This window comes from Somniosus microcephalus, chromosome 6 (genome assembly GCF_052327205.1).
Source record: "Somniosus microcephalus isolate GS21.2 chromosome 6, FLI_Smic_1.0, whole genome shotgun sequence".
NCBI classification, from domain to species: domain Eukaryota; kingdom Metazoa; phylum Chordata; class Chondrichthyes; order Squaliformes; family Somniosidae; genus Somniosus; species Somniosus microcephalus.
This window is the reverse complement of record NC_140992.1, coordinates 131,450,645-131,477,907: the sequence shown is the minus strand read 5'-3', so window position 1 is coordinate 131,477,907 and position 27,263 is coordinate 131,450,645. Positions and strand designations below refer to the sequence as shown.

Genomic DNA, 27,263 nt, shown 5'->3' with positions numbered 1-27,263 from the left:
TAAAAATAACACATATAAACAATTAAAGACATCGTATTTCCCTTGCTGCTCAATCTATCTGTATCTTGCTAAAAATCTTACATCTACATGTACTTCCTGTATTCAAAATGTTATTTTTTGGTTCTGTCACACTTCTGTGCAAAATTTTTAACCATTCTAAACTCCAATGTCCAAATTTACAGTAGGTTTTATCCATGTAAGTTTGTAACTCTAATTACATCATTTGAGTAGATTTCCCACACAAATCATTTTAAAGATGCTTTCTGAATGTTTTTGCTGCCATTTTTTTAATAACTGAAATTTCTAATTGCCAACATAAAGATTTAAACACAGTAAAGATGTTTTTAATTATATTTCAAAATAGCATGATTAGATGTATCCATTGAATTGTCTTTTGTGTCTTTTAATGCCTTCATTAGAGTTTTTACTTGCAGATCTCAGCCTCTCAGGAGTGAGGGCCTGGACTTGATATTTCTGCCTCAAGCTGTGAATCTGAGAGCTGAATTTGGAGTGTGCAGTCTGGGCATGTGCAGTCTACCTAATTTCAAGGATGCTTTCTGTAGTGTATGTAACCGTCTACCTTTAAGAGACTATTGTATGTAACCGTTCACCTTTAAGAGAACTATTTTAGGTGTGGCACTACTTGTTTGGCTTCTGTATACGGTAATACCGACGGTGACCACACCGGTATATAAGTGCTGTGGCATGATTTATAGGGCAGATTCGCCCTGACCTTCGAATAGTAAAGTCCTGTTGTATGTTACTCCTGAAGTCTGTGTCGTAATTAACTGCACAACCCACAGACTTTACAGTGGCGACGAGTCCGATCGTACCCTGCGGCAACAATAATTTCAAAGCAACGAAAGAGCGTCGAAAAGAGGCAACCGCCCTCGTCATTCGGCTGGGAGAAAACTCAAGGCTGCAGCAATAGAAAGGAGGAAGACTTTAGCGACAAAAACTTCCATCAGCAACAGGCACTGACTGTCCCTTCTGCCACGGTGACTGTGAGTAAGGGAAAGTGAAAAGAATAGCCGGAGGATAAGGGCTGGGCACTCGACCACGGTCGAGGGGGAAAAGGAGCCGGACAAAAAGTCGGGTCCAACGGCGTCGTGAGAGACCGCGACCGGCGGGAAAAGCCGGGCAGTGACCGAAGCCACGAAGCGCTGCGACCGGGAGCGTAGGCGCGGGAAGAGAGAAACTCAGCCACAGCCGGGGAGAGAAGCACCGGACTGCGAGAGGGCTGGGAGGCGCGATTGGGGTCCGAGCGAGCGGGAGAGGCAGAGCCGACCAAGAGAGACTGCGCGAGAGCCAGTCCAGCGGCTGAACTGTCCTCCGTCAACGGGGTGTAACCAGCGCCGGTAGAGCCGAGCGAGCGGGAGAGAGGCAGAGCCGAGCAAGGGGAACTGTGCGAGAGCCAGTCCAGCGGCTGAACTGTCCTCCGTCAACGGGGTGTACCCAGCGCCGGTAGAGCCGAGCGAGCGGGAGAGAGACAGAGCCGAGCGAGCGGGAGAGAGACAGAGCCGAGCAAGGGGAACTGTGCAAGAGCCAGCCCAGCGGCTGAACCTGTTCGCCGTCAACGGGGTACCCAGAGCCGGTCGCCCTGCCATAAAATAAAAAAAAAAGGGGAAAGCCTTGAAGCCGACGCGCAGGCTGTGAACCTGAAAGCCAGCGGCCGTCGCCCGTGGGGAAAGTGTACCCCTCCCGCCAGGGAAGAAACGCGGGAAGCCGCCATTAGGCGGGGAAGAAGACAGAAGCGGGAAACTGCCATTGAAGTGGGCGGGGAGAGAAGATAAGAGCGGGAAACCACCATTTTCGCGGGAAAACCGCCATCTTAGGAAAAAAAAGAAATAATAATTTAAAGAAATACTTGTGTTGTTCCCAAAGAGAGGAAGATGCCTAAGCGTGGTAACATCAACGATTTTAATTCCGAAGTAGAAGACTGGGCCACGTACGTGGAACGCATTGAGATCTATTGTGAGGCCAATAAAATAGAAGAAGATGACAAAGCTATAACCTTGCTGAACTCGATGGGCGCAAAGACATACGGGCTCTTGAAGCATCTACGAGCACCAGCTAAACCGGCGGATCAGACTTTCGATGATATTGTGGCTGTCCTGAAGGACCACTTGAACCCTACAACGTTGATGTTGGCGGAACGATTCAAATTCTATGCGAGAACACAACGGAAAGACGAAAGCAACGCAGAATACTTGGTCGAACTGCGTAGACTAGCGAAATACTGCCAGTTTGGAGGGAATCTGACAGAGGCATTGCGAGACAAGTTCGTGTGTGGGTTGGCAAAGGAAGGAACGCAAAAGCGACTACTCGAAGAGAACGACCTTACACTTGACAGGGCTGTCCTTATTGCAGCATCGCACGAAGCCGCAGCGAAGGGAACTGCGGAAATGCAGCTAAAGACAGCAGCACTAAGTGTGGATCAAATTACCTCGACAACAACAAAATGCTATCGTTGTGGGAAGACAACACACGACCAGAACCAATGCTGGTTTAAGAACCAGGAATGTAGGAAATGTGGCAAACTGGGTCACATAGCTAAGGTATGCCGGTCAGGGAAGAAGACCAACAACCAAAGGACCAACAACCAAAGGAAGCCATCACAGGAAAAGTACAACAAGGTACACAAGGTGGCTGAGAAGAGTTCAGACGAACAGAATTCAGACTCAGACCCAAACGGCCAGGAGCTGGGTAGTCTGAGAATTCACAATGTGAGTAAGGAAGCTGACCTACAAACTATCTGGGTCATGCTAAAAATAGCTGGAATCCAAGTGAAAATGGAGTTGGACACTGGATCAGCTCTATCAGTCATAAATCGAAGGGATTACCACCGGCTATTCTCACATATACCCTTAAGAGATACCAAGTTCGTATTGCAGACATACACGGGGCATAAAGTATACCCCATGGGAAAGATAAGAGTCAAAGTGAGAGATAGGGGTAAAGAACACCCAAGAATGAACTTATACGTACTACATGAGGGAGGACCACCACTTCTAGGACAGGAGTGGATCAAGAAAATAGACATGGAATGGCACTATCTAAAAGCCATAACGAGTGAGGACTCGGTGCAGACAATCAGCTCAGATTCTGAAACGGATGACGATAAGACCAACCCAAATATGAAAGACAAGGCTGAAATGGACTTGCCGACGAAGGTTGGAAAAACGAAGGCATGCATAAAGGCTTATGCTCCAGAGAAGAACAAAGTTTCAGAACAGAACTCCACCGAACAACGACAACCTAGTTCAACAGAAAATTCTGAGCCTGTTCAAGTTACGGACATATCCATGACGGAAGAACACCGAGCTCGGACTCAAACTTATTTCAAATTACGACAACAATTAGAACAATTGAGTTACCGTCTCGTACAAGAGATGAAAACAATGAAAAAGTTCTATGATACCGAATGGGAGAATCTGGAAAGACAACAGAAGCAGCTAGCTCAAGCAGAGAGCGACCATAGAGCCATCGTGACCAATTACCGATCACATCTCCCTTATGCTGTTCAGGAGTTAGAATATTTGCAGGAAGAAGCAAATGAAGAGGAATCTTCAGGAAGCCAGGATTTTATTCCAGTTCTTCTCTACGACTCCTTACAAGCAGAGTGTGAGAAGTTGAAAGAACAGTATGAACAGGCCCAGGCTACAATTCTGGAAGGGGTTAACTCGGCAACCTCCGAAAAGCTAGTTTCAGTGGAAGCATATGAGCAAGAAGTCCAAAGGCTGCAGGAAATTCTTGATGAGCTCAAGGCCAAGACAGACTCATCGGTAGAAGTTCCATCCATAGATGAGAAATTAGAGGTGAAAGACATGGCAGAACCTGAAAGACAAGATGTACAAGAACTCATAAAAATATTAAAGGAAACCCAAGACAAATATGGGGCGGCAATGACCGAGATTCAACAACTTGAAGAACAGATTCAACTGGGAATCCGTTCAGTGGAAGAAAAGGGAACTGTAAGAAACACAGAGACTGTAAGAATGGCCTCTGAACATGAGCTAGAGAGCATCAAGGCGCAACTTCTCCGAGCGCTGGAAGCCAAAGTACAAGAGGAAAAGAAGGTGAAAGCATTGGAGGAAAAGGTGGATGAAATGGAGAAGACTCTGACCCACAGTGTTCCCGTGGAAGAGTTAACGGTCAGCCAACTCCTTCATATGCTGAAGGACAAGACTCTACAATGGGAACAATCTGAACACGAGCTTCAATCTTCAAAGGGAAGGAGTTCGGAGCTCTCAAAAGTTATGGAAATAGCTGAGGTTGCAACACAGATTTTACAGGGATGCCAAAAGTACGCTGAATCACGTCAATGTGAACAGCAGAATGTTGAAACAGCTGCTCCAGTAGAAGGATTGAATAGCCTGTTCAATCAATCCCCGAGGGAAGGGGAAGTGTTGAAATCACAAACGAGGTCATTAGTGAAGGATTTGCAGGAAACCCAGGAAGAGCGGGATGAATATGAACGCATGAAGAAGTCTCTTCAGGAAAGATGTCTAGGGAGGGAACAACAGTCGGCTAACGTCCAGTTGGGTACGGAAGAAGTAGCAGGCCCTCTCGCTAGACTAGCTCAGGACGACACCGAATATTACCATGACCTGTTGAGTGACACTGAATATTACGAGGATCTGGTCTGCCCAGCTTGTGATGAAAACTCCCAAAGTGCAGAAATCAGGATGAAGCACTTAAAGTCTAAGGAACATAGAGAGATGGTGGCGCTACAGCTGGCAGCTGATAAGGGAGCCCCGAGAGTCTCCAAGAAGCAGAAAAGAAAAAGAAGAAGCAGAAGATGATAACCATCAAAATCATTATCACTCCTACCAGATCATGCACGTGGGCCCTACAAAGGGAGATAAATCAGTTGGAAAGTAAGGAAAATTACCAAGGCAATACAGCTGTTTGTAAAAGTCAGCATTGCTGGTTCAGCAGGACGAAAGTTCAAGCTGTTACGTCAAGGGGAAGACTAGTGGAGGAGTCGCGCTAGCAATGTGAACCGGCTACACCACAGCGATGTTGTTCGGACCGAGTCAAGACTAGAGACTGAATCTATACACTGTTCCCACAGAGACTGAACCTGTGAACTGTTTCCCACAGAGACTATACCTGTAAATTGTTTACCTGAAGTTGAATATATGTATGTTAATGAGAAATAGTATGTTGTAAGCTAAAAAGGGAGGATTGTAGTGTATGTAACCGTCTACCTTTAAGAGACTATTGTATGTAACCGTTCACCTTTAAGAGAACTATTTTAGGTGTGGCACTACTTGTTTGGCTTCTGTATACGGTAATACCGACGGTGACCACACCGGTATATAAGTGCTGTGGCATGATTTATAGGGCAGATTCGCCCTGACCTTCGAATAGTAAAGTCCTGTTGTATGTTACTCCTGAAGTCTGTGTCGTAATTAACTGCACAACCCACAGACTTTACACTTTCAGCCAACTGTACCAATTAAATATTTTTCTCTAGCTACTAGCAATTTCTAGTCAGTTATTTTTCAAAATTATTTGAGAAAAGCTAGAGAACAAAATTTTAAAGCTTTTTTCAGGTAAAATGTATGCTGTTTGTTTTACAGAGAGGCTTTGTGTGTTTGTGAGAAAGATTGGGGAAAAATTACTACTGATTACACATTTGTTGCAGATTTTGTTTGTTCTATAAACTTCAAAAAGTGTATTAAGCTGAAATGTGTATGTGTCTGCCTTTCTTTCTTTATGCAAACAGTGTAGCTTTAAAAATATAATTAAATTGTGAACCCAACTAATTATTCCACCTGTGTTCAGTTCACAGTTGGGAAAGGTAAATGCTGATTGCTCATAGTTGTGAGACACGTATAAGAGCAGTATACAGATAGAGAGCGAGAGACTGACAGTGTCTTTCCTCATACTAAATTGATTTTTTAATTGAATTATGAAAGCAAACAAAGCAAAATAGTTAGGGAAGGGAGGGAAACAGTTTGAAGCAGAGGCAATCTCTCATCTCTCACCACCTGCCCTTGGGGGGAGTGAGTAAGATTGGGGGAGAGTGGATAGTGGATTAAAGGTGAGGTGACTGAGAAGGAAGCATGGGGAGGGGAAGATACAGGGATTTAGTGAGTAGGTCAAAGGAGGGCACTGATGGGAGGGAGGCAGTAGGAAATAGAAATGGTAGTGAGGTGGTGAAGGGTAGGGAATGTGATGGGAGCATGGTGTGGGAGATGCACAAGTAATTGGGGGATTGAGAAGAGAGCCGCTGAGTTCAAAATGTTCCCACAACCCACAACCTAAATGCAGCCTGCAGCCACTGGTATTCACCTGCTACAGCAGGCCATGTCATCCTCAACCTCCCACCTGAATGGAAAGAAGATAAAGACAGAAATAAAGCAAAGAGTTAAGGACAGAAGCAGGCGAGACTGGAGTAGAAGAGGGAATTCAGCAAGAGAAATAGCAACACTCAGACAGGTCAGAGACAGACTATATTCTCTGACTTACCATGTGTAATGCCACAGGAGATGGATTAGCAAACCATTAAATTTGCTATTTATGTTGCACACTCCTTATTTGAGCATCACGGCTCTGTTATGCCTCTCGGTTTCATTTCAACAGAATTTACGCATTATAAAGCATAAATATAATTTTTTTAATGTATTATTTATTCACTGAATATGGATGTCGTTGGCACGGCAATTTATTGCCCATCCCTAATTGCCCTCGAAGGTGGTGGTGAGACACATTCTTGAACCGCTGCAGTCCGTGTGAAGGTACTCTCACAGTGCTGTTAGAGGGAGTTCCAGGATTTTGACCCAACGATGAAGGAACGGTGTGGTGTATGTGCCTTTAAGAGCAATTATGGTGTATGTGCCTTTAAGAGCCCCAGGTGTGCGTAATGCCGGTAATTGCCACTTGGGCTATATAAGCCTGTGTATTGTGTATATCCTTTAGAAACCCCCCCCCCAGACTTGCTTAGCAAATACCTATGAACCAACTCCTGTCTGTAGAAGATCATTAAGAGGGTGTAGAATAGTTGATAAGTTCGGTAAAAATTTATGATAGTAATTTATTAATCCCAGGAATGACCTTAATTGTGAAACATTTTCAGGTGCTGGGGCTTTTATAACTGCTTCAATTTTTTCAGGTGACTTATGCAACCCTTCCTTATTAATTATGTGGCCACAATATGATATCTGATTTTGGAAAAATTCGCACTTGGGGCGATTTGCTCGTAGGCCCCGTTCTTTCAGCCTAGTGAGCACCTGCTCCAAATTGGCAAGGTGCTCGTTGTCGTTTTCTCCTGTTATAAGGATGTCGTCTAGGTAGCATTGAGTCCCCGGAATCCCTTGCAGGACTTGCTCCATAGCTCTTTGCCAGATAGCTGGAGCTGATGCTATTCCAAAAACCAGTCGATTGTACTGGTACAGGCCTTTGTGTGTGTTTATTGTGAGATACTTTTTAGAGGTCTCCTCAACCTCCATCTGTAGATATGCCTGTGCCAAGTCAATTTTTGTGAAACGTTTCCCTCCGGATAGTGAGGCGAAAATATCTTCTATCCTCGGAAGAGGATACTGTACCGTGTGAAGGACCAGGTTTACAGTCACCTTAAAGTCCCCACAGATGCGAATTTTTTTCTGTTCCTCAGAGTTATTTTTCAATGTTTTTTTCATGACTGGAACGATGGGTGTTGCCCATTCGCTCCAATCTATTTTGGATAATACGCCTGCCTTTTCCAAATTCTTCAGCTCTGCCTCGACTGCCGGACGTATTGCGTATGGCACCGGTCTTGCCTTAAAAAATTTTGGAATTGCTGTATCTTCCACTTTTATTGAGGCGGTGATGCCTTTCAAGGTTCCTAGTTTCTCTTGAAACACTTCTTTGGCGTTGGCCAAGATGTCTTTTAATCGTTCAGGTATGATGTCATCATAGTTTTTTTCCTTACTGGTCACCGTCAGTGCCTGAATGGAGTGCCAGTCTAAACGTATCTTCCTTATCCATTCACGTCCCAACAACGGTGGACCACCATCTTGTAGAATGTATAAATACAACTTTTGTATTTCTTTGCCGTTGTATACCACAGGCACCCTTATTTTTCCTTTGGGGTAGACTTTCTGCCCCGTATATGTTTTTAAGATAATGGATGTGTCTTTTAGAGGTATATACGAAAATAGCCTCTCGTAATCTCGTCGATTTATTACGGTTAGAGCTGATCCTGTATCTAGCTCCATTTTAACTGGGGACCCTGCTATTGTGAGGGTAACCCAAATGGTTTGGTAATCCTCTTTGGCAAGTACATTATGTAATTTGAGACAGCTTAGTCTCTTGTTTCCGGAGTCGCTATCGCTATTCTGGTCTTCGGAGCTATTGTCCGTCATCATTTGTACCTTCCTGTACTTTTCTTTATTGATTTTTTGTTTTCTGTCAGTGGATTTATTTTGTCCAGATTGGCATACCCGTGCAATGTGTCCAATCTTACCACATTGCCTGCATGCTTTGCCCTTGAACCAGCAGTCCCTCTGGTTATGGGTGGATCTGCCGCAGCGATAACATCTTCCGAACTCCTGTGTCATTTTATGGGTGCCGAAGTCCTGTGTCTCTTGTTGTATCTCTGCAGCTCCTTTTGCTGCTGCTTCGTATGATACAGCCATACTGAAAGCTTTGTCCAATGCTAAATCTTTTTCAGAAAGCAGTTTTTTTTGTGTTCCTTCACTTAAGAGACCGCAAACAAATTTGTCTCGAAGATAATCCGATAGTCCTGCTCCGAATTGGCAGTACTTTGATAGCTTTCTTAATTCGGTTAGGTAATCAGCGTTACTTTCATTCTTGTGTTGATTTCTCTTGAAGAACTTGAATCGTTCCGCTATCAGCAGCGGTGTTGGGTTTAAATGCTCCTGCAGGGTAACAACAATTTCTTTAAAAGTCTTGTCCTTTGGTTTGGCTGGAGTGATTAAATTTCGTAACAGCCCGTATGTCTTCGCGCCCATTAAGTTCAGAAGTACTGAAGCTTTTTTTTCATCTGTTATTCCATTTGCAGTGCAATAAACCTCTACTCTTTCCACGTATGTGGTCCAATCTTCTATTTCGCCATCAAAAGCCTCAATATTACCAGATTTAGGCATTTCAGAAAAGATATGGCGCTTCCCGCGTTTTTTTTTCCTTTTTATTTTCTCTCTCTGTAGCAACGATATGGCGCTTCCCCGCCGCTGCTACCGATAACAACGCTGTTTTACTGTGGTTTCCGTTTATTCACTGTTGGAGACTCGTTCCCGACGGAGGTCTAAACGCTGACCTGCTTGCCGCGCCGGCCGTCTCTCGAGTGCACCCTCCCAGTCCGTTATTGCTTGCCTCCGATTTCGCTGCCTGTCTCAGCTGTAGAGCCCGCCGCTGGAGCTCCAGCCTGACGCCCAGGAAGGATTAGCGCAGTACCTGTCACCAGCTTGGCCAGCTGGTGAAACCACAGTTTCTCTTACTTCCTTGAGTCTTCTGGACGCTGGAGGAATCGATGTCCTTGAGGTGCTGCCGAATTGCAGGTAAGTCCGTTTCCACTTCGTCGCCACTGTAGTGTCCGTGTGTAGATAAAGACACTGAAGACAGGAGTTGGTTCATAGGTATTTACTAAGCAAGTCTGGGGGGGGGGGGGGGGTTCTAAAGGATATACACAATACACAGGCTTATATAGCCCAAGTGGCAATTACCGGCATTACGCACACCTGGGGCTCTTAAAGGCACATACACCGCAAACGGGGATATATTTCTAAGTCAGGATGGTATGTGACTTGGACGGGGATTTGGATGTGATGGTTTTCCCATGCGCCTACTGCCCTTGTCCTTCTAGGTGGTAGAGGTTGCGGGTTTGGGAGGTGCTGCCGAAGAAGCCTTGACGAGTTGCTGCAGTGCATCTTGTAGATGGGACACACATTGCACCAGTGGTGGAGGAAGTGAATGTTTAAGGTGGTGGCTGGGATGACGATTACGTGGACAGCTTTGTCCTGGAAGGTGTCGAGCTTCTTGAGTATTGTTGGAGCTGCACCCATCCAGGCAAGTGGTACGTATTCCATCACACTCCTGACTTGTTCCTTGTCGATGGTGGAAAGGCTTTGGGGAGTCAGGTGAGACACTTGCCGCAGAATACCCAGCCTCTCACCTGCTTTTGTAGCCACAGTATTTATGCGGCTGGTCCATTTAAGTTTCTGGACAATGGTGACCCCAGGATGTTGATGGTAATGCCATTGAATGTCATGGGGAGGTGGTTAGGCTCTCTTTTGGTAGAGATGGTCATTGCCTGGCACTTGTGTGGCACAAATGTTACTTGCCATGCACTTGTGTGGTGCAAATGTCACTTACCACTTATCAGTCCAAGCCTGGATGTTGTCCAGGTCTTGCTGCATGCAGGCACAGACTGCTTCATTATCTGATGAATGGTGAATGGAACTGAATACTGTGCAATCATCAGCGAACATCCTCACTTCTGACCTTATAATGGAGGAAAGGTCATTGATGAAGCAGCTGAAGATGGTTGGGCCGAGGATGCTGCCCTGACAAACTCCTGCAATGATATCCTGGTGCCTCCAACAACCACAACCATCTTCCTTTGTGCTAGGTATGACTCCAGCCAGTGGAGAGCTTCCCACCTAATCCCCATTGACTTGTTTTATCAGGGCTCCTTGCTGTCACACTCAGTCAAATGCTGCCTTGGTGTCAAGGGCATATTGCTCTCACCTCACCTCTGAAATTCAGCTCTTTTGTCTATGTTTGGGCCACGGCGGTAATGAAGTCTGAAGCCGAGTGGTCCTGGCCGAACCCTGGGCGGTGGGGAAGGACATACCCAGGGATGGTGATGGAGGAGTCTGGGACATTGGCTGAAAGGTATGATTCTGTGAGTATGACTATGTCGGGCTGTTGCTTGACTAGTCTGTGGGACAGCTCTCCCAATTTTGGCACAAGTACCCAGATGTTAGTGAGGAGGACTTTGCAGGGCCAGCTGGACTGGGTGTACGTTTGTTGTGTCTGAATCCGATGCCTCGGTTGATGCCGGGTGGTTCATCCGGTTTTATTCTCATGATGCTTTTTTGTAGCGGTGTGATACAACCGAGTGGTTTGCTAAGCCGTTTCAGAGGGCAGTTAAGAGTCAACCACATTGCTATGGGTCTGGAGTCATATATTGGCCAGACCGGGTAAAGATGGCAGGATTCCTTCCCTGAAGGACATTAGTGAACCAGTTGGGTTTTTACAACAATCCGATAGTTTCATGGTCACCATTACTGATATTCCAGATTTATTTGTTAGCCACTAACAGATCAAATATAGAATTTAGAAGGAATTTATTTACACACTGCGTGGGGAGAATGTTGTAGCAGACAGTATGATGCATTTAAGGGGATACCTGATGGATACATGAAGAGATGGGAAGAGAGGTATATTGGGATAGGGTCTGAAGAGGTATTAAGAGTGTGAGGTTCGTGTGGAATATAAACACCAGTATAGTCTCATTGGGCTGCAGCTTCTATGTAAAGCTACCTTCCGCCTGCAGCTGCACACCTCTACCACTGGATGGAGTTGCGCAAGTTGCAGATCCCCATACGCGTACCCACATCTTCAATGCACTGAGGGATATCTGCCTCGTCTTTCATGGGCAACACCAGATGATTCATTCGTAATGCATTAGAAGTCTTGCTGACGGCACACTTTCCTGTCACAATTACTGTACTTCCTATGAAAATTTCCCCAGCACATTTTGTTGATAACACTCCTATAAGCAGTGTATAGTCTGATTCACTAGGAGCGGCATCATCGCAGATCAGCTAGTGTGTTTACATTTTAGTGAAGCTTTTGACAGTGCCATGCAGGAGATTAGTCCATAAGGGTAGAATGCATGGAATGGGGAGGAACTTTTGAAGTCCATTGTAAATTGGATGAATCAGAGGAAACAAGGAGGAAGTTGTACACGAGAATGGAAGAGGCAAGTAACAAGGTGCCCGAGGGATCCGTGCCAAGGCCATTGCTGTTTGCGGTGATCAAAACAACAATAACTGTTTAAGCTTGCAGGTTTGGCATAGAGATGGGAAATTGGGCTAACAGGTGGCAAATGCTGTTTGGAATGAATAAACACTTGAGATTGGGGAAAGGGAATAAGTTGTGGCACTTTGTCTTTTTTTAACCAAACTATCTAACATTTTACTTTATCCATTTCATTCTCACCCACTTCAGGATTTACCTCCTCTCTGATATCCTTCTCTTTACTAAAGACCGACAGAAAGGATTTATTAAATACCTCCACCATTTTTTGGTCAGCATCCACAAATCGACAGTCCTCTCACCTCAGAGGTCCCACCTCGCTTTTAATGATTCTCTTTTTATTAATACACTTAGAAAATACTTTACAGTTCCTTTTGATTTTTTAAAATATTTTTGTTCCTCATACTCTTAGCTTTCCATATCCCTCTCTTAACCTCTTACTTTCTACATTATTGTTATAGTCCTTACAAGTCCTCTTCACTTTTAATTGGATTCTATTTATCTATGGCATCTTAAAAGTATTAGTATTCTCCCTTTTTTTAATGGAATATACTTATTCTTCACCTTTGTAATCCCTTTTTAAAACACCTCACTTACTTGAGTCACGTGCGCCAATTTCTCTTTCCACGGCATTCACCAGCTCGTACATCTAAAGTCTGCCCTAAACCAATCTGTTCTTATTTTTGTACTGACTTGCTCCTTTTCCAGTTGTATCTTATACCATATCTTATTGCGGTCACCTAGAATGCCTTCTACTACCAGAGCTATGCAGACCTAAAGATCTGAGGGACGTCAACTCTTGAGCCAGAGGCTGCGTGGAACGTAGGGAAGGTGTAGCGACACGACGATTGTGGTCACTACTCCCAAAGTGCTCACCCACGTTCAGCTCATCTACTTCGTCTATTTCATTACTCAAAACCCGATCTAGTCACATCTCCAACCTTGTAGGCCTATTAAACAGAGGACACAGGTTTAAAGTGAGGAGACAGGGTTTAAACTGAGGAAATGGGACTTAAACCAAGAGGATTGGGGTTAAGATGAGGGAATAGGATAAAATCAAAAAGAATGATCTTTAAACCAAGAGATGGGATAAAACAAGGAATAGGGGTTAAACTGTATAGGAGACAAAGTAAAACTGAAGAAATGTGTGTTAAACTGAGGGGATGGGTTAATCTATTGAATGGAATTTACTATTGGAAAGGAGTGGTCAACAAAAAAAGGAAATTGGAAAGTCAATTGAGAGAGGAACCGATATTGTGGGAGGAGGCAATAGTTTATCAGAACTATCGAATCATGGAAGTTTCAGCATGGGAGGCTATTCATCCCCTTGCACTGGTGTTTCCACACCATTTACCAGCCTTTTTCCCATACCTAACTGTTGTGTCTCAACTGCTGAAATCAGTGAACATAGCAAAAAGCTAGGAATTGAATGTAGGACAAGCTGTTCTGTACTGCTGAGTTCCACACTGGACAGCTCACTTATTCAGAGAGTCCCAAATATTTAGTTCAATGGAAATCGCTTCTGTTGGATGACCATGTTGTAGCTTACTAGAAATTAGTAACGGATGACTTCAGTTCAGTAGAAATCACTCAGCAACAATTGGGATGTTGGTGATAGGAAATCTGTGAATGAGGACCAATCTGTCGTTCTATTGGAAATCAGAGCAAGACTGGAAACCTTAATAGTTCAAACTTCACCACCCCCTTGCTTGAAAGTGATGCTCGGTTCTTCAGCGGCCCAAAGTGAGTGAACATACAAAAATGACCAGTAGGAAAAGCTCGTCCATCAAGCCTGCCCCACGCTCAAGATGCCTGGAGCATCATGACAAGACAGTCCCGCCCCCCTTCAGCAGCCATGTAATCTCCTAGGAGGGAAAAAAGGCAACAACCCAACAACTTGTATTTATATAGCACCTTTAACGTAGTAAAATATCCCAAGGCACTTCACAGGAGTGTTCTAAGACAAAAAATTTGACACCGAGCCACATAAGGAGAAATTAGGGCAGGTGACCAAAAGCTTGGTCAAAGAGGTAGGTTTTAAGGAGAGTCTTAAAAAGAGGAAAGAGAGGCGAAGAGGTTTAGGCAGGGAATTCGAGCTTAGGGCCTAGGCAATCGAAGGCACAGCCACCAATGGTTGTGATTACAATCAGGGATGCTCAAGAGGGCAGATATCTCGGGATGGGGGGGTTGTGGGGCTGGAGGAGATTAGAAATAGGAAGGGGCAAGGCCATGGAGGGATTTGAAAACAAGGATGAGAATTTTGAAATCGAGGCGTTGCGTAACCGGGAGCCAATGGAGGTCAGCGAGCACAGGGGTGATGGGTGAACAGGACTTGGTGTGTGTTAGAACATTGGCAAACACGTTTTGGATGACCTCAAGTTTACGCAGGGTAGAACGTGGGAGGCCAGGAGTGCATTGGAATAGTCAAGTCTAGAGGTAAAAAAAGCATGGATGAGGGTTTCAGCAGATGAGCTGAGGCAAGGGCTGAGACAGGCAATGTTAGAGGTGAAAAAAGGCAGACTTATATGCTGCGGATATGTGGTCGGAAGCTAATTTCAGGGTCAAATATGACCCCAAGGTTGCGAACAGTGTGGTTCAGCCTCAGACAGATGTTAGGGAGAGGGATGGAGTCAGTGACAAGGGAACGGAGTTTGTGGCGGGGACTGAAAACAATGGCTTTGTTTTTCCAATATTTAATTGGAAAAAATTTCTGCTCATCCAGAACTGGGTCTGACAATTTAGAGACCGTGAAGGGGTCGAGAGAAGTGGTGGTGAGGTAGAGCTGGGCGTTGTCAGCGTACATGACGCTGTGTTTTCGGATGATATCGCCAAGAAGTAGCATATAGATGAGAAATAGGAGGGGGCCAAGGGTAGATCCTTGGGGGACACCAGAGGTAACGATGCGGGAAGAGAAGCCCTTGCAGGTGGATTCTCTGGCTACGATTAGATAATAAGAATGGAACCAGAGAGCAGTCCCACCCAGCTGGACGACGGTAGAGAGGCGTTGGAGAAGGATAGAGTGGTCAACCATGTCAAAGGCTGCAGACAGGTCAAAAAGGATGAGGGGGATAATTTACCTTTGTCTCAGTCACAAAGGATGTAATTTATGACTTTGATGAGCCGTTTTGGTACTATGGCAGGGGCGGAAACCTGATTGGAGGGATTCAAACATGGAATTGCAGGAAAGATGGGCATGGATTTGGGAGGTGACAACACGTTCAAGGACTTGAGAGGAAAGGGAGGTTGGAGATGGGGTGGTAGTTTGCAAGGAGGGAGGGGGGTAAAGGTTTTTTTTTTTTTTTTTTTTTTTTTTTTTTTTGAGAGGGGTGATGACGGCAGATTTGAGGGAGAGGGGGGCAGTACTGGAGGAGAGAGAACCATTAACAATGTCAGTTAACATGGGAGCCAGGAAAGGAAGTTGGGTGGTCAGCAGTCTGGTGGGAATTGGGTCGAGGGAGCAGGAAGTGAGTCTCATGGACAAGATGAGCGTGGAGAGGTCATGAGGGGAGATCGGAGATAAACTGGAGAAAAATACGAGTTTAGGGCTAGGGCGGGGGGAACCTTAGAGAATGTTTGGCCCGGTGGGCATGGGAAAGGAAGAGAAGTGGCAGAGGTAGCTGAACGGATGGTCTCAATCTTAGAGATAAAGAAATTCATGAGCTCCTCACCCTTCTTGTTGGAGGTGAGGGTGGAAACAGAGGAGAGGGGTTTAAGAAGACGGTTAGCAGTGGAGGATAAAAGCCAGGGTTCATCTTTGCATTCCAGAATGATTCTGGAATAGTGAGCAATTTTGGCAGACGAAAGTAGGACCCGATAGTGCTTTATGTGGTCCAGCCAGATCTGGCGGTGAATGGCTAAACCAGTTGTCCGCCATATCCATTCAAGTCTGCGTCCCGTGGACTTAAGGGAGCGAAGATTAGGGCCAAAAAGAGAAAAAAATTAAAAATTTCTCTCCGACCCCCTCAGACGATTGAAACCAGTCCAGATTGCATTGGAGGATGTAAGTCACCTCCTTCAGCTGAAGAGGGGAGAAAATTAAACTAAGACAGGAGAGAAAGCCGAGGGACGTAACTGATTGGCAATTAGTTTATCACTGGGACCTGGGTTCAAATACAGCTCTTAAGATGGTATTTGAGCCCAGCTGCTGAACTTCTGTCTGTTGCCTGCGAGGGTCCTAAGTGACAGCTCCTAATGGGCCCTCAAACTGCCTCTAATTTACTCTGATTGACAATCTCATTTGTATAGTTGGCTTGGGAAATGGATAATGTTACATTGGAGCCTTGTGTTGTGACCTTCTGAGGTCAGCAGCTGATGCACATTGGTCGGGCAGAACGCAGTGGTATTTACTGACTAACCATGCTAGATCCTATCTGGGAGAGCTTCATTTGAAATATTGGTTGGCAAGAGGGCACACATGAATGGCACATTGCATGGTGCTTTCCATTCTCCCAAATTTATGTTCCAGTTCATTCCAACTTGCGTAGATTCTACATCAAATTAGATTTAGAAAAACAGTGTGTTGTGAGGCTGGAGGGATTTAAATCAACACATTAAATGCTGTATCCAAAGCTTTTACTGTAATCCCAAAATGTAGGGTTTTAAAGATATCTGGCCTTCCCCTCACCAAACTAAATGCATGCACGTGGTCACAGGCTCAATCCCCAGTCTGTACCAAGGTAGTCAGTCTCAGCTGAGGTGGCAGTCAGGGTGGGGTGGGGGCCACAATTGGACATACACCTCCCCCCACCCAACAAAGAATGTGAGGGGAAAATCAGCCATGGTTGACAACCTTGCTTGCTGGCCAGCTGTTCCTGCTGGATATCGGGTGATGATGGAATTGGGCTCGGCTACGATGCCCCACTAGTCAAATAGCCCGACACCACCCACTGCCTAGGTTCACACATTAAAAAATAGCCAGTTGACCGAGGTACCACAGAGAAACCAAACCTAGCAGAAGGTAATGCCTTCAGATACCCGTGTAACTGCTGGTAGCTCTTCATCCCTCATTATCTTGCTGTATGTTGTTGGAGCGCTGGTTAGAGGCAGTCCTATGCAGATATTGCACACTATACCTGTACAGGCTGACACTGCAGCTGTACAGGTATAGTGTCTGGGATAATGGGTCAGTTCAGCAAAATACACCTCGTTTACAAAAGGTGCAGTGTGCCTTATTTGGCTGTCATTATCAATAGATCATTGCTGGGACGCTCACAAATCTACGTACAAGGCTCTAAAGGGTGGACCCCAAACAACTTCATTTCTCTCCTACCTTCTTTCAAACAGAGACAATCTTCAACCAGGATCCAACACACATGTCCTCACTTTAATGAAACAATACGGGGTCCAGCGTCCTCTAAGAATTAGTTACAAGATTTCAGTTTGTCAAATGTGATGGTTCGAAAAATTTGACACATAAAAACACAAGGGCATCGAGACATCTGAATGAAAAAAAGATGATTTTCCCTTTCGAAGAACAGGTGATTCCAGAGTATATTTACAAGCTGGGGCTCGTGGAATGTGCTACTGAATGATTCTGGATCCAGAACTAATCCAAGGGTTTCTTATCACGTCCTCCTCAGGTGATGTGGTGTGACTGGTTCAGCCCACAGCCTCTCCACCTTCACTCTTTTTAAAATTAGTCCAGGTCAGTGGGAAGCACCAGCACCAATGTCCAGTGGGCAAGCACTGGAGAGCGCGGTGCCTTTAATACTGAAAGCTTCGCTTGGTCTGAATATCATCGAGGATTTGCTGGAGCTCTTCGTCCTCAAACCGACCTTCCAAGCTAAACAAAATCAAGAAATGGAGAATGGGGGAGGACGGAGGAAGGAGAAAGTGAAAGACATGAATATACTGTAATCACCATCACAGACCAGTACAACAACAAAAAAATCTATTCCACTTTAAAACCCCAGACCCTGGGGCAACACATCCAATCACGGTCAAACAGGTGGCGGTGACACAGACCAGTGTCACACCCATCAGCTTCGCGCTCAATGTAGTCCATTCACAGGATAAGCTTTTATTGGTTCTGTTAGAATTACAGAATAAAGCTTCCCTAATTGGTTCAGTGCGACAATGCACTGGGTGACATGGTACTGAGGCAGAGCGGTCACAAGGTGCCGGGTTTAACCCTCACTGTGCTGATTTGGCTGATCACACCCGGGGGAGTAATTGGAGGCTTCAATTGGCATCAGTCTCCTGTGCTGAAGACAGTGGGGGGGGGGGGGGGGGGGAAAGTAACCAGGCTCGTGTTCCTACTCTTAATCCAATAACCCACCCAGGAGAGTCGAGTTCAGGATCAAGATGAAGATTGGCCACAGAACACACAGAAGACTGCTGCGGCCAGGGGTACTGCTGCCCTGCAAGAATCAACAATTCAGGAGGGGAGAAAAAAATATAATTCCAGGGCCAAGGGTCCGTCAAGAGCGAGTTCAGTGGGACATGGCTGTTTGGTGAGCTCAGAGTGGACTCAAAGCTGAACACCCTTACTCTGCTTTACTAATCTTGCTGATTCGCAGATGTACTTGTAAGTTGGTCAAGAAAACCGGAAAAATTTGAGATGATCAAGCTTGGGCTGTTGCCAAAATAAACTGCAAATACCATGTTGGTTTACAATTCTCAGTGTTAATGCCCCATTGCAATTCATAGATCAATCTCCACTTTATAACGAGCATTTATAATCGCACCTATTACACAAAAACATTGAGGCACCTCACAGAATGGGGCAGAACATAAGAATTAAGAGCAGGAGTAAGCCATGCGGCCCCTCGAGCCTGCTCTGCCATTCAAGATCATGGCTGATCTTCGACCTCAACTCCACTTTCCCGCCTAATCTCCATATCCCTCGATTCCCCGAGAGTCCAAAAATCAATCTATCGCAGCCTTGAATATACTCAATGATTCAGCATCCACAGCCCTTTCTGGTAGAGAATTCCAAAGATACACAATCCTCAGAGTTAAGAAATTACTACTCCTCATTCTTAAATGGCCGACCCCTTATCCTGAGACTATGCCCCCTACTTCTGTAATATTGTCCAGCTCCATCCCTACCTCAGCCCTCCACCACTTCTACCTCCAGGCTTGGTTTCTCCAACCCTCTCTTCGCTAGCCTGCTGAGCTCCACCAGAGACAAACTCCATTCAAGGGAAACAACCTCTCAGCATCAACCCCGTCAATCCCCCAAAGAATCTTGTCTGTTTCAATGAGATCACCTCTCGTTCTTCTAAACTCCAGAGAGTAAAGGCCCAATCTACTCAATCTCTCCTCATAGGACAACCCTCTAATCCCAAGGATCAATCCGGTGAACTTTCGTTGCACCGCCTCCAAGTCAAGTATATCTTTCCTCAGGTAAGGAGACCAAAACTGTGCACAGCACTCCAGGTGTGTTCTCACCATGGCCTTTGTACAATTGTAGCAAGACTTTCTTACTCTTGTACTCCAACCCCCTTGCAATAAAGGCCAACATGCCATTTGCCTTCCTAATTGCTTACTGTACCTGAATGCTAACTCTGTGTTTTATACACAAGGACACCTAAATCTCTCTGAACATCAACATTTAATTAGATTCTCATCATTCAAAAAATATTGTTTTTCTATTCTTCCTACCAAAGTGAATAACCTCACATTATACAGCATCTGCCACCTTATTGCCCACTCACTTAATCTGTCTATAGCCCTTTGCAAGCACTTTGTGTCCTCCCCTCAGCTTACTTTTCTACCTAACTTTGTATCACCAGCAAGCTTGGATACATTGCACTCGGTCCCTTCATCTAAGTCATTAATATAGATTGTAAATAGCTGAGGCCCAAGCACTGATCCTTGCGGCACCCCACTAGAAACAGCCTGCCATCCGGAAAATGACCTGTTTGTCCCTACTCTCTGTTTTCTGTCCGTTAACTAAATCTCTACCCATGCTAATATATTACCCCCAACCCCATGAACCTTTATGTTGCATAGCAACCTTTTATGTGGCACCTTAGCAAATGTCTTTTGGAAATCCAAATATACTACATCCACTGGTTCCCCTTTATCTACCCTGCTAGTTACATCCTTCAAAAACTCTGTTAAACACTATTTCCCTTTCATAAAACCATGCTGACTGCCTAATCATATGTTTTTCTAAGTGCCCTCTTACCACTTCCTTAATAATAGATTCCAGTATTTTCCGTCAACTGAGGTCAGGCTAACTGGCCTATCGCTCCATGCTTTCTCTCTCCCTCCTTTCTTGAATAACGGGGTTACATTTGCTACCTTCCAATCCACTGGGACTGTTCCAGAATCTAGGGAATTTTGGAAGATCACCGCCAATGCATCCACTATCTCTGCAGTCACCTCTTTTAGAACCTTAGGATGTAGGCCGTCAGGTCCAGGGGATTTGTTGGCTTTTAATCCCATTAGTTTCTCAAATACTTTTTCTCTACTGATATCATTACTTTAAGTTCCTCACTCTCATCAGCCAATTGGTTCCCCACTATTGTTGGTATGCTATTTGTGTCTTCTACTGTGAAGACACATACAAAATATGTTTAAAGTCTCTGTCATTTCCTTATTCCCCATTATAATTTCTCCTGTCTCAGCCTCCAAGGGACCAACGCTTACTTTTGCTAATCTCTTCCTTTTCACATACTTGTAGAAGCTTCTTAAAATCTTGGTTTCTTGCTAGATTACCAATGCTCAGCTGCAGGAAGCTCTGGATGATCCACAACTTCAGCTGGAAAGAACAATTGAGTCAAGGGTACTGATGGAGGAGGTAAAGCAAATGGAAGCTAATCCATACTTACAGATGATGTGACAGAGGAGCAGCATAACAATGAGTAGGATGGAGTCTCGGGGCACAACGGAAGTACGGTACAGGAACAGGAGGGGAAGCCATCGCAGGAGATGTGCTGGATACGATGGGATAGATAGGATTGGAACTATAGGAGGGTGGTACAATGGAGGTGGACTACAAAAGAGAGGTGTTGAGGAGGTTTGTGTGGTCAAATTCATCAAAAGCCATGAAGAGGTTGAGGAGGGATAATATACCATGGTTGCAGTCACACAGGATATCAGACATGGAGAGGGCCTAGAGGCACATCAGTGGAGCAGCAGATCTATTCATGTTCAGACAAGTGCTGGAAATAAAAGCTGAGTGAAGGGGGTTGTGTGGGCTGTTGACTGGCAATAGGAGACAAAAAACACCATAGCTGATTAATGAGTGCCATCTGGTTAGTATTGGCCTCGAAAGAGTTAATGGAGTTGCAGGACCTGAAGGCATCTCCTCACCTAAAAGCTAAGCAGACTCAGTTTGAAGGAACCACCAGAGAGAGGACAGTGTGGCCAATGGCAAGGTTCTACGAGCTTGTGCATCAAGGAATGATCATAAACCTTGTCCTGGCAGTGCAAGTACTTATGTATCAATAATTAATTGGTTTTCCAGAGATCTTCAAAACACATTTAATTTTAATTCTACTTCACTCTGGAAACTAAAAGTTACACACAGCCCAATGTATTCATGTTGAAAATGGCACCTAGCAATGGGTTTCCAAAGTCCATGATGCAGTTCATGACTTATCGAACACCGACTCCCTGTCCCTTTTCGGGTTCCTTTGACCATTTTTCCACAGAAAGGATTCGGAAACAGCGCTCATTTTAAATGTTGGGGTTTTAAAGCAAAGTGTACTCACATAAGTTATAAAAAAGCACCTAGACGAAAGGTAGTTAATATGCTAAGACTGTAAACCAGAAGCAATTCATTAGCCTGTCTAGGCAATCAAAAAAAAACTCTCACTCCTTGTGCTGGGATGTCTCTAATTTCTTTTGGCTGTGATCAGAGGCCCAAAAAACAGATATAGGCATATAACCACGAAGCCTGATAAATGTCACCATCTCAGAGCAGAACCACTGACCTGGGAATGAGTGCTTTGGCCTCCTCGGCCGTCTCAGGACACAGGTTGGCCAGACTGGCTAGCTCAAATTTGTGCAATTTCTTCTGTAACAGCAGACTACAAGAGAATACGAGAGTTATACTTCAAATAAAACCCATACAATAATTCACACTACTTCAACTCAATCTTTTCACAAGAGGCTGTCGCCCTGTCTGGATTCTACACAACCATTTCCACTGGGCAGAAAGGCCACAATTCCCTGTGAATATTGCATTCATCCATCTGGCTGATTGTGAAGTTCATTTGCCAGCCCCTCCCCAATTATAACAGCTACCCACAGAAGACTGGCAGATGATCTGTTCTGAGGCCTCTGACGGCATCATCCAGTAACATGGCTTGTAGGACTTGTAAGTTTTACAGACATTAACATAAAATTGCTGACATACGTAGACAGAAAATGGCTGATAGAATATGCATTATGGTAAAGAGAAGTTAGCCTGAGTTAGAAATTCAGACTTTATTGCAAACAGGTCGCCAATGCAACAATGATATGCCATTCTTCTAGACTGGATAGCTAGAACCGAGATGAGATAAGGAGGCGAAACAGGGGCTTGTCTGTGGTTAACCACAATAGAAGCTTAAGTAAGAGTAGGAAACAGAATTGCTTATAACGTGATTTTTTTTATCTAGGATTGTGAAACTATAAGAACATAATTAACAGTAGGCAAGCTAATTTAGGGATAATAGGAGAATGACTGAAGGAAAGTGACTGAATGCTGCTGGGTACCAAGGAATGGCTCCTTGGAAATCACAGATAAGAGTGGTCCAAGCTGCAGTTGTTAGTATCGCACCAAAAGCAGACAAGACAGAGGGTCAGGTGACAAGATGGCTCACTATCGGGTACAAACGTGAGAGTATGCTGGTGTAAGGTGGGCAACTTGAACGTAAGACACCGATGACCCAAGATCTCATCCAGCGGGCTGGCTACATCTAAGTTCTGGTCACCACACTTTAGGAAGGATGTGAAGGCCCTTGAGAGGGTGCAGAGGAGATTTACCAGAGTGGTTCCAGGGATGGGGTTTTTTTTTTTAGCTACAAGGACAGGTTGGAGAAGCTGGATTTGTTTTCATTAGAGCAAAGGAGGTTGAGGGGGTGATTTGATAGGTGTACAAGATTATGACGGGTTTGGATAGGCTAGACGGGGAAAGGCTGTTCCCACTAGTTGATGGTACAAGGACTAGGGGACACAGATTTAAGGTTTTGGGCAAGAGATACAGGGTGGATGTGAGGAAAAACTTTTTTTACACAGCGAGTGGTGAGGACCTGGAATTCGCTGTCGATGGAAGCGGAGACACTCAATGTTTTCAAGGGGAGATTGGATAGGCACTTGAGGGAAATAAACTTGCAGGGCTATGGGGATAGAGCGGGGGAATAAGACTGACTGGATTGCTCTACAGAGAGCCAGCACTGACTCGATGGGCCGAATGGCCTCCTTCTGTGCCATTATGACTAAGTATACGGACAGGTATCAGTTATGTGTTTACTATGATTAATGCATCAATATAAAAAGGTACGGCAGAGGCTAAAACTTGTATTTCTTAAAAAGTATTAAAGTTGCTAACACTAGACTCTTGGACCTATTAATTCAGAAAGATAAAGAAGAAACTAAAATCATACAGGACAGGTGTCACAGGCTAATTCTGTACTGAGTTCACCCCCAGGGGAAATACAGTCGGCACACTCACCACTGCTTTTGTCTGTAATTTGTACCAATGTGAAGTTTGTATTTCAGCAGATAGAACTGAACATTTTAAAATCGCACTGACCTCCTGACACTGGCGATGGTCTCCCTGTTTTTGAAGCGGCTGAATCTGGCTGTGTAGTTTAATGTTTTCATGAAGACCTCGGAGAGCTCCTGTTCATCCTCCGCGCTCTCGTTTTGCTGCTTCCTGTGCTCCAGCAGCATGTGGACCTCGGAGTTCAACAGTGTCTCCGAGCTTTCAAACTCTGAGAACATACAACACCTCCAATTGCAGCTGAGCGTTCGGTCAGTTATGTCACAATAACCTTCCCACCCAAATCACACCAATAACACTCTGCTCGTTGGACGATGCTCTGGCAGAGTGCTCGAGCTCCAACATCCAGCACCTGGCATCAGGTTTACTCCTTCAGATTCTAGACTGTGCAGTATTGCACAGAGGTGGAGGGGGCGCTATCAGAGGGTGAAGTCATAATGCCACAAATGCCCATCGAATTGAGTGATTGATGGGCAGTAGTGCAGATGGTGCATTCACTTGGGATTGGGCAGAAAGCAATGATAAATTTACAAAGAAGCCTAAGTAAACAAGACTTTTCTTAAAACTGGAATGGGCATGTATGTGGCGTGATGACTCATAGAAGATAGGAGCAGGAGTAGGCCATTCGGCCCCTCGAGCCTGCTCCGCCATTCAATGAGATCATGGCTGATCATCCAAACTCAGTACCCTGTCCCTGCTTTCTCCCCATATCCCTTGAGCCTTACAAAATATATCCAACTCCTTCTTGAATATATTTAATGAATTGGCCTCAACTGCCTTCTGTGGTAGAGAATTCCACAGGTTCACCACTCTCTGGGTGAAGAAATTCCTCATCTCAGTCCTAAATGGCTTACCCTTATCTTTAGACTGTGACCCCTGGTTCTGGAATTCCCCGCCATCGGGAACATCCTTCCTGCATCTAGTCTGTCTAGTCCTGTTAGAATTTTATAAGTTTCAATGAGATCACCTCTCATTCTTCTAAACTCCAGCGAGTATAAGCCCAATCAACCCAATCTCTCCTCATACGTCATTCCTGCCATCCCAGGTATCAGTCTGGTGAATCTTCGCTGCACTCACTCCATGACAAGAACATCCTTCCTCAGATAAGGCGACCAAAACTGCACACAATACTCAAGGTGTGGTCTCACCAAGGCCTTGTACAACTGCAGCAAGACATCCTTGTTCCTGTACTCAAACCCTCTCGCTACGAAGGCCAACATACCATTTGCCTTAACCGCCTGCTGCACCTGCATGCTTACCTTCAGCGACTGGTGCACAAGGACACCCAGGTCTCGTTGCACTTCCCCTTCTCCCAATCTATTGCCATTCAGATAATAATCTGTCTTCCTGTTTTTGACACCAAAGTGGATAACCTCGCATTTATCCACATTATACTGCATCTGCCCAATCACCCAACCTGTCCAAATCATACTGGAGTTTCTCGGCATCCTCCTCGCAGCACACACGCTCACCTAGCTTTGTGTCATCTGTAAACTTGGAGATGTTACATCTAGTTCCCTCGTCTAGATCATTAATATATATTGTGAACATCTGGGGTCCTAGCACCGATCCCTGCAGTACCCCACTCGTCACTGCCCGCCACTCGGAAAAAGACACGTTTATTCCAACTCTTTGCTTCCTGTCTGCCAACCAGTTCTCTATTCAAGTCAGTACCTTGCGCCCAATCCCATGTGCCTTAACTTTACACGCTAATCTCTTATGCAGGACATTATCGAAAGCCTTCTGAAAGTCCAAATACACCACATCCACTGGTTCTCCCTTATCTATTCTACCAGTTACATCCTCAAAAAATTCCAGTAGATTAGTCAAGCACGATTTACCTTTTGTAAATCCATGTTGACTTTGTCCGATCCTGTCACTGTTTTCCAAGTGCTCTGCTATTACATCTTTTATAATGGACTCTAGCATTTTCCCCACTACCAATGTCAGGCTTACTGGTCTATAATTCCCCGTTTTCTCTCTACCAGCTTTTTTGAACAGTGGGGTAACATTAGCTACCCTCCAATCCATAGGAACTGTTCCAGAGTCCATCGAATTTTGGAAGATGACCAGCAATGCATCTACTATTTCTAGGGCCACTTCCTTGAGTACCCTAGGATGTAGATTATCAGGCCTTGGGGATTTATCGGCCTTCAATCCCTTACACCAGTTTCCTACAAATACTGATTTCATTCAGTTCCTCCCTCTCATTAGACCCTATGTTTCCGACATCTCTGGGAGGTTATTTGTGTCCTCCTTTGTGAAGACAGAACCAAAGTATGTATTTAATTGGTCAGACATTTCTTTGTTCCCCATTATAAATTCCCCTGATTCTGACTGCAAGGGACCTACACTTGACTTCACCAATCTTTTTCTCTTCACATATCTATAAAAGCTTTTACAGTCCGTTTTTATGTTCCCTGTAAGCTTACTCTCATATTCTATTTTCCCCCTCTTAATTAATCCCTTTGTCCTCCTTTGCTGAATCCTAAACTGCTCCCAGTCCTCAGGTTTACTGCTTTTTCTGGCCAATTTATATGTCCTCTCCTTGGATCTTATGCTATCCCTAATTTCCCTTGTTAGCCATGGGTGAGTCACCTTTTTTGTTTTATTTTTATGCCAAACAGGGATGAACAAATTCTGTAGTTCATCCATGCGATCTTTGAATGTTTGCCATTGCCTATCCACTGTCAACCCTTCGAGTAACATTCCCCAACTCTCGCCTCATACCATTGTAGTTTCCTTTATTTAAATTCAGGACCCTAGTCTCTGAGTCAGCTGCTTCACTCTCCATCTTAATGAAGAATTCTATCATATTATGATCGCTCCGACCCAAGGGGCCTTACACAACAAAATTGCTAATTAATCCTTTCTCATTAAATACCCAGTCTAAGATGGCCTGGTCTCTAGTTGGTTCCTTGACATATTGGTCCAGGAAACCATCCCGTATACACTCCAGGAATTCCTCCTCCACAGTATTGTTACTAATTTGGTTAGACCAATCTATACGTAGATTAAAGTCATCCATGATAACTGTTGTGCCCTTATTGCACGCGTCTCTAATTTCCCGTTTAATGCCATCCCCAACCTCCGCATTACCGTTTGGGGGTCTGTATACCACTCCCACTAACGTTTTCTGCCCCTTGGTATTTCTCAGTTCGACCCACACAGATTCCACATCATCAGAGCCAATATTCTTCCTTACAATTGTGTTAATCCCCTCTTTAACCAGCAATGCTAGCCCACCTCCTTTTCCTTTTTGCCTGTCTTTCCTGAATATTGAATACCCCTGGATGTTGAGCTCCCAGCCTTGGTCACCCTGGAGCCACGTTTCCATAATCCCAATCACATCATATCCGTTTACCTCTATTTGCGCAGCTAATTCATCAACCTTATTACGAATGCTCCTCGCATTAAGACACAAAGCCTTCAAGGCTTGTTTTTTTTTTTTTTTTTAACTCTTAGACCTTTTAGAATTATTTACTGTGGCCATGTTTGATTTAAACCCTTGATTTCTCTGACTGCCACCTTTGCTTTTCTCCTTCCTGTCTTTTGCTTCTATCCTTGTTTCCCTTTCCTCTGTCTCCCAGCTCAGGTTCCCAGAGAC

At 44.8% G+C, this 27,263-nt stretch overlaps 2 protein-coding genes across 2 annotated transcripts in view; both read right to left on the bottom strand.

The window, feature by feature from the left end:
* wdr33 (WD repeat domain 33) overlaps positions 1 to 17,394 on the bottom strand; it is a 191,985-nt gene extending 174,591 nt beyond the window's left edge. Inside the window, exon 1 of the mRNA XM_085990786.1 lies at positions 17,264 to 17,394. The gene's annotated coding sequence lies outside the window, so the exon portion shown is untranslated. The remainder of the gene's footprint in view (positions 1 to 17,263) is intronic.
* polr2d (RNA polymerase II subunit D) overlaps positions 17,297 to 27,263 on the bottom strand; it is an 11,324-nt gene continuing 1,357 nt past the window's right edge. Inside the window, exons 2-4 of the mRNA XM_085990793.1 lie at positions 23,687 to 23,867; positions 21,882 to 21,977; positions 17,297 to 17,776 (exon numbers count right to left, since the gene is read on the bottom strand). Coding sequence (XP_085846919.1) covers positions 17,698 to 17,776; positions 21,882 to 21,977; positions 23,687 to 23,867 — 356 coding nt within the window. The 3' untranslated portion in view covers positions 17,297 to 17,697. The remainder of the gene's footprint in view (positions 17,777 to 21,881; positions 21,978 to 23,686; positions 23,868 to 27,263) is intronic.